General features: G+C 43.7%; 1 protein-coding gene across 3 annotated transcripts in view; it reads left to right on the top strand.

The window, feature by feature from the left end:
* Nucleotides 1–404: 404 nt before the first annotated feature.
* Nucleotides 405–10,274, top strand: part of LOC146063690 (protein unc-93 homolog A-like) — a 93,895-nt gene continuing 84,025 nt past the window's right edge. Inside the window, exons 1-2 of one of the 3 annotated variants that reach the window (XM_083176299.1) lie at nucleotides 405–641; nucleotides 3,099–3,225. In XM_083176299.1, coding sequence (XP_083032425.1) covers nucleotides 3,136–3,225 — 90 coding nt within the window. In that variant the 5' untranslated portion in view covers nucleotides 405–641; nucleotides 3,099–3,135. The remainder of the gene's footprint in view (nucleotides 642–3,098; nucleotides 3,226–10,274) is intronic. The other 2 variants (XM_083176298.1, XM_083176300.1) reach the window with 2 other exon arrangements.

Raw genomic sequence — 10,274 nt, 5'->3', positions numbered from 1 at the left:
CGGAAAACCCCCCTGAGTGTGCCCCTGAGATATATAATATTATTTGGTATATTCAATAATATTATTTATAAGAGAGTCAAAGGTTTTGTCCACAATTCAATATACTGTGCTGCATCATTTTTAACATAGGCCTTTGTAATACACTGTAATTCTCTTCTTACACCTGGTTACCTTTCTCTTTTTCAGGTTCGGGTTTCTCCGTTGCGATCAGGGCCGGCGCTACCCGCTCAGCAAAGGATGCAAAGCAGGGAGGCGCCAGCCGAGAGAGGCGCACTCACTTGCTCTGCATCCCCCGCTGTCTGTGTGCTGCTATCGGCGGCTGCTGCTGCCGCTCCTGTCACACTATCTGACAGGCAGCAGCAGCAACATGATCTCCGAGTCCTGCGCATAGCCCACACACACTCTGCTCCTCCGCGCTGCAAACAGCACCGCCCCCTCACCTCCGTTCAGTGGGAGCATCAGACCAGTCACAGTGCTCTGCTGCTGCTGCTCTCAGTCTGTACTTTGCTTCCTGCTAGAAGCAGGAAGTCAGTCACACGCTGCTGCACATGTGACTGTGCATCGGAGGAGCCCAGGATGGCCAGGACACAGGAGATGAAGATAAGCAGCCTTCTCCCCTGCCAGCCACACAGAAGTTTCTGGTAAATTCTACTAATTATAAAAGGGTTTGGGAGAAGTAATGTGTGCTAGGGGAAGACAAAATGTACCTAAACAATGTTTCTTGTGGGGGAGGGGAGGGAGGAGGAGGACAATTTATCTGATCAATATGTGCCTGGGGAATTCTTTATACTGTACCTGAGCAATGTGTGCCGGGAGCGGGGAAGGAATGATGTATTAATGTGTGCTTGAGAGGAATGGCGGATTAATGTGCGCTGGGGAGGGGTGAAGGAATGGCATATTAATGTGTGCTGGGGTGGGGCGGAGGGATGGTGTATTAAGGTGTGCTGAAGTGGAGGAATGGCGAATTAATGTGGGGTGGGGGAATAATGTATTATTTTTTGGTGGGGCGGAGAAATGGCACATTAATATGTGCTGGGGTGGAGGAATGATGAATTAATGTGGGGTGTGGCGGAGGAGTGGTGTATTATTTTACAGTGTGGTGCAGGAATGGCGTATTAATGTGCACTGGGCTGGGGTGGAGGAATTGGGGAAGTAATGTGTGCTGGGGTGGAGCAAAGGAACGTCATAAGAATGTGCGCTGGGGTGGGGCAGAGCAATGGCATATTTGTGTGCTGGGGTTGGGCAGAGGAATTGGGTATTTGTGTGGTGGGGTGGGGCGGAGGAATGGCTTATTTGTGTGATGGGGTAGGGCGGAGGAATGGTGTATTTGTGTGCTGGGGAGGAATGGCGTATTAATGTGTGGTGGGGTAGGACGGACACCAATTCCTTTTTTGGCACAGGGCACAAAAATTTCTAGTTACAGCTCTGCTATCGGGCACATTATGGGGGTTATTCTGGTTCACTCACAAAGGCACATTCACTCTGTAATGGACAATACCGTGTGCACTGCAGGGGGGCAGATGTAACATGTGCAGAGAGATTTAGATTTGGGTGGGTTATTTTGTTTCTGTGCAGGGAAAATACTGACTGCTTTATTTTTACACTGCAATATAAATCTCACTTTGAAGAAAAACCCCACCCAAATCTAATTCTCTCTGCATGTTACATCTGCCCCACCTGCAGTGCACATGGTTTTGTCCATTTGAGAAGGAATTTGCCTTTGCGAGTGAAGCAGAATAAGGGCCTATGTGTATAAGAGGCCCTTTTACTACGGGCATTATACACCTTTTATTCTCAGCGTCTGTCACACGCTGCCTTATTGTAAAGTATGGGAGGGCGCAAATTTATAGTTTGCAGGGGGGCGCCGAACACCCTAGCACCGGCCCTGGTTGCGATGCTTTTCTTCGTTACAGGTAGGTACAGACGGTTGGTTTTGTAAATAGAGATTTATTATAACGGTAAGGAGAGCAGAGTAATCCAAGAACAATGGCTTTTCAATCTTGACCGGTTAGATCACAATACACTATCGTATACAATGCATCGTATTAAATTGCCCAAACTATTTCAACATGCTGCAGTAACATTTCCTACCGACATATATAAATGAACATAAAAAGGTTGGTAAAGTGTATTACCTTTCAACTTTCACAGGTTATGCCAAAATACTTTATAACCTTCAATCGTTTAAACTAGAAACTGCGCCTTTAAACGACACAGCATAACTTTCGTAGACCAAATAATTAACTTTCGGTGAATATTACAATCTTCACTTATGCACTTATAAAGCACTTACAGCAATACCAACTCTCAACTATTACTCTATGGTCAGTTTTGCCGGTTAAGCACACACAGTTAGTACTTTCTATTAATGATATATATTGTATCCCAGATAGGTACTCATAAGTCTTATGGAATAGTCCAATAAATAACAAAGTAATAGTCGCACGCTACAATCTGGGATCCTCAATGAATTTCCTCTCTGTAGTAGCAATACTGTCGCTACAGTGTACAATTCTGTAATCCGGGGGTATAATGAATCGCTAGACTTTAATGAATACAGTTGAGGAACAATGTATCCTTCCCCTGTCTATTTATATCCTATCAATTTATGAGAAGTTTTTCTATATCCTGCCTGGCTTGTACTTGCAGAAACTGAAATCAATGTTCCATAGGGAGTAAGACTCCTGCCTGGCAAATATCTTGTGGAATTACAGCTACTTGTTATGCTTCCCATAAAAAATGTTCTGAAAAAGTAGGCTTATACTCGAGTATATATGGTATATGCAATCCATGCAGAAGCAGGATTGCATAGTTCCATTGAAAGATCTGAATGTACTGTTCAGTGAAAGCTTTTGTTAGCAATCATTATCCTAAGTAAACGTCACAAGTGGAAGAACCCGTTTTGTAATATAATTGTCACATGCTGTCCCATTCCTAAGCTATTATTAGAGAATCTCAGTAATTACGCAAATGCAAATATAACTCAATTGAAATGTTGTTTATATTAAAGAATTGGCTGCTCCAGTAGGTTGTAGTCACAGCCCACTATTTACAATTACATGACTTATGTCCCGTATATTTTGTCCTTCCAATTTTAGGTCCCACAGGAGCCCACGGAATCACTGAACCGCAGCAATGGAAATAAAACACCTGAAGAATGTTATCATTGTTTCTTTTGGATTTTTACTTCTGTTTACTGCATTCAGCGGACTACAAGCTTTACAGGTAAGCTGTGTTTTATTAACATTTTTACTGGACTGATTATTTACACTATGTAGGATTTAGGTGCAAAGATTGGTACAGTAGTAATGTTTTCACGTGTAGATGATGATTGTTTTATTTAGTGCTATAGTGTAAAAAATATGTTACATTTAATGATTAATTATTGTGTGTGGGAGTGCTTATGGGCCCTCATTTTTCCCTAGTAAACCTAATTTCTTATTACTGCATATCAATATGAGCCAGTCCCAGCAAAGCCTAAAAACGAAAGTGATTGCTAACCTATTCAGTTTAGGTCTGGGTTTGACCAGTCCAGCACAGAACAAAACAGAAAAAATGCAGATGCTCATTCTACACTAGAAATACATACTGGCAGGCGCTCAGTCAGTTTAGTGAGATCACCCAGGTGCGTGAAAGGGAGGGTTTAATACTGAGTAAGTATATAGTTACATAGTAGATAAGGCTGAATATAGACTTGCGTCCATCGAGTTCAACCTACTGTAGCTTATCCCTTGATATATGTAGTGTACTATTCTGATATTTATAAAGACAGATTATGCTTCTTATTTGTACCCCTGGATGTTTTTAACCAATTAGTGTTTGTCCAACCTTATTTTAAATGTATTTAAGTAAAGCACATTGTTTCAGAGCAGTACAGTCGAGTACAGAGCATGCTACTGTAAGTCTGCATCAAGGTAATATTAGAGATGTAAGTGGACAATGCATACTGATTTCACCTCATGTTAAGGACACCCCGCCCCATATACTATGCGACTTTGCATATGATCTCCCTTGAGCCATCGGGGACCTTTCATGTAGGCATGTGGGTAATCGCACGCAATCTCATTCCCCACCGGAAGCAGGCTCAAGTCAGAGGTCAGGTGCAGCACATCCGACCTCAGACTATGGTCCAATGCGCACAGGACCACGCATCGGATAAGAACTCATACAAATGCTATTTGGGATAATTCACCTGATTTCTCGGCCCATTTTTGGTTATGCACCGATGTGCCAATTTTTCATCGATTCCTCAAGCGACTGGAAGACCCCTGGAAAGATATATATAGGTGCAGGATCTTGGGTGAGAATGGACTGCTCCACCATGCCCCAGAGCAGGGGTACATGAAGTCCATGCAAATAGTCATTAAGCAATGCAACGTAGTGGTTACCAGTCATGATGCGTGCAGTCGAACCGGCTGACCTGACCCATAACATGTGAACACTATGGAACCAGCACAAGCCCATACAGTTAGCATCTGCAGGGCTGAAACTAGGTTTTTGAGCACCCTAAAAAAATGTTTAAGTTATGCTCTGCTGCTGCGACAGTTACAGGGTGGCTGGTGGGGAAGGGATGCAGAGGAGACACTAGAGACTATGGACGGTGAGTGGCTAGATATATTTATTTTAAGTGTGAAGAGGAAGATATTATCAGTAATTAATAATCATTAAGTACCTGTCTTGGGTCACCTGTTGCTCACCTCACAGTAGTCGCCTATTATGACATTTTAATTTTTTCGACCCCCCACCCAAAAAAGAACAAAGTAGTAGCAGTTCAACATGGCATTAACCAGGATGAAAGTCTCAGCTAGGGAGGCCAATCCCAGAAGTCCCGGAATATTTGGATTTTTCTTCCAGACACTGTGGCATGCTTTGATCTGCTGTAAACCAGTAGTTACAGTAAGGGGGCAGGTGCTGCTAAAAGGGTGGGCAGGCGCATTGCTGCACAGGGTGACCTCTTACGTTATACCAGCACTGCATGGCACGAAAAGGTCAAATGTGGGGGTCTTTTTGATCCTGAAATCCCTGTATTCAAGGCTCAAAACATTTCTCAGTACTTGTGTAGTTCCACGGTGGCACGCTAGGCTATGCTGTCAGTCATGGTACTGCCCCACGAGCTGCAGCTCTGTCCACGGCGTCCGTGTCAAGCCTAGTGAGCATCTCTCACACAGCGCCGGTAACCGCCAGCTCCCCTGCGCTGGCGGATGCCGGCGGAGAGGCGATCATGCGGGCGCCGGCGGAGAGGCGCTTCACCTGCCTGAGACGCACAAGCTTCTCATACGCTTGTGCATTTCAGTAATTTGTGCAGCAGGGTACGGCAACCCTGCCTGTGTCCGCTTCAGGGAGACAGTCAGGGTTAGGGGTTCAGGGAGGGGGAGTGCGGTGCGCAAGTGCGTCTCTTGCACAATAAAGGACGCATTTGCCAGTGCTCCATATTACATACTGGCAAATGCCTCCATTTCAAACCCCCACTTTCCACGTCAGCTGGAAGCGTGGTGAGCACAGCAAGCCCAGAGTGGCTATGCGTCCTCCCGACCTGTTCATACCCCCACTATCCACATCGGCGTGGAGTTGATACTATAAAGTGTGAGGAGCGCAGCGAGCCCCTGAGCCTGAAGTGTGGCGAGTGGACGCGGAAAACGAGCCTGTGGTGAGAGGACGTGGAATAAACGTCAAGTAATCTGCGTCCCCTTGCGGGCCTCGCTACGATTGCCACGCTTCTGGCTCGGTGGCTTGCTACGCTCGCCACACTTTATAAAATCAACTCCACGCCAACGTGTATAGTGGGGTTATGAACCAGTCGGGAGGACACATAAAGGGGGAAATTTACTAATATGAAAAACCTAGTTTTTCTTATTAGCATTTTCCCTACGACTGCATACGACTGTTTCAGTTGTATGCAAAGTCGTGTTCCGGAGGGGAAATTACAAAGCAGTCATATACGACTGCTTTGTAACCCTCCGATGTTGTATTCTTTTGTATTAGCTGGCCTTATATACGGCCGCTAATACGAATTTTTCTGGCAGTCTGCACGGATCAGTCAGATCCGTGCAGGCTGCAGTGTGTAAAAAAAAATAGAAAAAAAATAAATATTTAAAAAAAACAGCGTGGGGTCCCCTCCACAGCTGTAACCAGCACCAGGCTGAAAGAGCCGGGGCCGGTAATTAAAAATCAGGGAACCCGAAAAACCCTCGGCGCCTGGACTAAGACTGAATTCTGGCCAATCAGAAGCCGACTTTCCTGGCTCCTGATTGGCCGCTAGGCGGCTTCTGATTGGCCAGAATTCAACTACAGGAACTACAAGAGCCAGCGGGCCCTTTAATGCCCCGCAGGCTGGGACTTGTGGTTCAGCTTGCAGGGGAGGCTTGCTGGGACTCATAGTTCCACAGTTTAAAACAATAGTTTATTGTTCTATTTTTTACACCAAGATCAGCCCGGTGGCCACCGCACAGGGCCACCGGGGACAGCACCAGGCTTCAGCCTGGTCAGGTAAGTCCTGGATGGGCGGACCCCTTTATTGGGGGGGTCCCCACTACCCCAGGGACCCTGGCCAGGCTGACTGGTCGGTAGGGCTGAATGCTTTGGCTGGGGGGACTTGTATAAAAAGTCTCCCCCCCGGCTGTGGCATTACCCTGCTGGCTGGTTTGGCCTGGGGCTGGTTCTTAAAATACGGGGGACCCCGAGTCATTTTGTCCCCCGTATTTTGGGAACCAGCCCCGGACCTGGAGCCTGGGGCTGGTTGTTAAAAATCGGGGAACCCTTATTTGTCGGGTTCCCTGATTTTTAATTACCGGCCCCGGCTCTTTCAGCCTGGTGCTGGTTACAGCTGTGGGGGGGACCCCACGCTGTTTTTTTTTTTTTAATTTATTTATTCTTTCTATTTTTTTACACTGAAGCCTGCACGGATCTGACTGATCCGTGCAGGCTTAAAGCAAATACGACAGGGAAAGCAAGGTGTATTTTCCTGTCGTATTTGCGTGCCTGTTTTACACCAATTAGCAGCCGTATTCTCAACACGGCTGCTTAGTACATCAGGAACCACCATTCTTTTGAATGGTGATTCCTGTCGTATTCTATCGATGGTGTAGACATTCGTATTTGTAAATACAAATACGAATGTCCCATCATTAGGAATACGAATTGTTGTATTTTAGGGATTGTAAATCCCGAAAATACAAATGTGTAAAAAATAGGTGTATTTCTGCCTACGAATACACCTATTTTTTACGAATCCATTTTGGTATATTTCCCCCAAAGTGTCCCCTCGCTGGGCTCACTACACTCAGCATGCTTCGGGCTGACGTGGATAGTGGGGGTGTTTCAGGAACACATTCAGACCTGTCATGTCAGGCAGGTTAAAAATGGTCAATGGTTTCCACAAAATGTAATAATCGCTGACACAACACTGACTGACTACGCTAACTGCGTAAGCTCCAGTTAGGCGTGAACGTACACACAGTCACAGACACAAGCTAACTACGCTGGTCGCGGGAACACTACGCTAATTCTGACGGACACTGCGCTGACTACGTAAATGCTGCCGTGAAACTACACAAGTACCCATTTCTCAGTATAGTGGGTTGTTGTTACCATCAGTTTATATGTAATTTTACCAGTAAAGCAGCACTGTGACAGACTGTTTAAAGAAAAACTCACCTGATAAGATTATCTCGACTGGCAGAAGCGGCCTGGGGAGTTTTAAGGCTTTATTTGCACAGTGTGTATTGCAAGCACCTGAATTTTGAAAACAGTTTGTGTTGCAATGCAGTTCATTCACAATAATTAGTTTGAGAAGAAAAGTCCATTTTATACTTAAACAGGGAATTATTACACAGAGAGTGCAAGAATTCCACTGTAAAACGAGAGTGCTTGGCAATTAAATCATTGATAGAATCCCTAAGGTAATATCTGTTAGGTAACTTACGGTATATATAGTTTTGTCTAGTTATGGAGCATGCACCCTTTCCGAGGATGCACATGATCAAAGAGGTGACCCATCAGTTTTTGGACCTACAGCCATTTAAATGATCTGATGTGCAACATTGCACTGGGAAGCTCAACCTTCAATCCTGATCCTCCAGTCAAGCCTGCAGTAAATTTAGGTGAGGGGAAGAGGGTAAAGAGGAGGTGGAAGAGGCATCTTCCTAGATGGGCAATGGGAACAAAGGTAGGCAGCAAGTATGATTGCAGACATCTGTCAGCTTTTTTTTTTTTTAAAGGTGTCAAACAGAAGCAACAGGGCTCCTGACTGTGATCTAGTCACTCAGATGATAGACCAGGGGGTGGCTACTGTTAGTGCTCCTGGATCTCAGTATTCTCTGGAGAATTTACAGCACTGTTGATAAAGGTCTGCCATGAACAATGATTTTCTGGTAACTACTGTAATAACTGCCTTTCTGTGGAAACGCTTTGGGAAAATAAGCCTAATGGGGCTATACATGTAGCGTTGAGCATTCTGTGTGATTTTAGATCTCTCAGAATGCTGAGCACACATCACTGCACAGCAATGTGCCACTGAGCGATCTGTCAGGGCCAGTGTTCTCCTGACCCCGGCGATTAACTAGTATTATCCATCGTGCTGGTTATTAAAAGCTGGCGTGATAGTATTGCGCGGGGCTGCACATTGCTCTCGCTATGCTCCTCCACACGGAGCGATGTAGGGGCGTTTTCTAAGTGATCTAGCACACCTTAATCGCTACGTGGCTGATGACCATGGCTGATGACCCATGTGGCCCTTGTGGCCTTCTTGGATGAATATTTGGGGAGGAGTTGTCTTACAAATATATATATATATATATATATATATATATATATATTTCAGCCACAGGACATGGCCTTAATCATGACCACATCAAAAGAACAGACAAAAGAAAAACACAGGTTTTTTTTGTCGGTCCTTCTCATGGTTCTGTGGCCTAAACGTTGGCCTAGACCTGATGCTCTATGTATTTCCTCTTTGAGGATTAATTAATCTGCTGTGTAGTGTTTAGTGAAAAGCCCTGGTGAGTGCCATTCTTTATTTGGAAATATATATGTGGCTCCGATGAGGGATCACCGTTAACCCCAGGCATTTATAAGAGGTGAAGCGATTGCCGATCTGATCTAGGATATATATATATATATATATATATATATATATATATATATACACAACACCGACAAAATTACTGGAATTGCGCTATCAGTAAGTGGTCGCCAACTACACTTAGCTCCCTACTAGCGGAGCTTCCTCTACCCAAATACTACCCCAATAGTGTTATTGTTGGGCGCCCTAGAGTTATTGTAAAGATGATTTCTGTCTTTCCTTATTTTCAAGTTTTTTCAAAAGAACCATACATAAAATTTACACATAAAAAAGTATTTATTAAAACATGAGTTTCTTAAAACAGGTTCTTCTTGGCATAGGAGTACAATCTGGTTTTACAGATGAAATCAGATACCCAACGCGTTTCGTCTTTTAACAAGACTTCATCAGGGGTAAAAACATTTTTTTTACAGTAATCTTCGTTGGAAAGGACAGTAGCTACTGTAAGAGGACCTTATTAGGACCTCCTTAATAGTTCTGAACTTTGAAGTGGACCATACAAGGATAAGTCCAGTTCCTGTAATTACATTTTTTTGATCAACTATACTGGTGTTGTCTTCATTTTCGTCCAACCAGGAAACTAAAAAATATATACAGTACAACCCTTTCTTATCAAGTTCTTTTAAATCTTAATTCTAGACCATTCGTAGGATGTTTTTCACTGTAGTCCAGTTATAGAGTGAACCTTATCCATTCAATTTATTCTGATGGAATAAACCTTAACCCCTTACCGCCGCAGCCTGTTTTTGCCTTCCTGACAGAGCCCTTTTTTTCAAATCTGACATGTATCACTTTATGTGGGGATAACTTTTTTTTGCTTTTACTTATCCCAGTGATTTTGAGATTGTTTTCTCGTGACACATTGTACTTCAAGTTAGTGGTAAATTTTGGTCGATACAGTCTGTGTTTTTTTGTGAAAAATACCAAAATGTCGTAAAAAAATTGAAAATTTAGCAATTTTCAAAATGTTAAATTTTCTGCTTGTGAGACAAATAATCATACCACTCAAAATAGTTAATAACTAACAAAGACCATATGTCTACTTTATGTTGCCATCATTATTTCAACCTCCTTTTAATTTTTTTGGACACTAGGAGGCTTAAAATATGAATAGCAAATTCTCAAATTTTCAAGAAAATTTCAAATACTGATTTTTTTAGGGACCAGTTCAGTTCTGATGTGACTTTGAGGG

Source organism: Crinia signifera, chromosome 3 (genome assembly GCF_055691185.1).
Source record: "Crinia signifera chromosome 3, ASM5569118v1, whole genome shotgun sequence".
Lineage (NCBI taxonomy): Eukaryota > Metazoa > Chordata > Amphibia > Anura > Myobatrachidae > Crinia > Crinia signifera.
The sequence above is the reverse complement of the archived record's forward strand: the minus strand, read 5'-3'. Positions and strand labels throughout refer to the sequence as shown.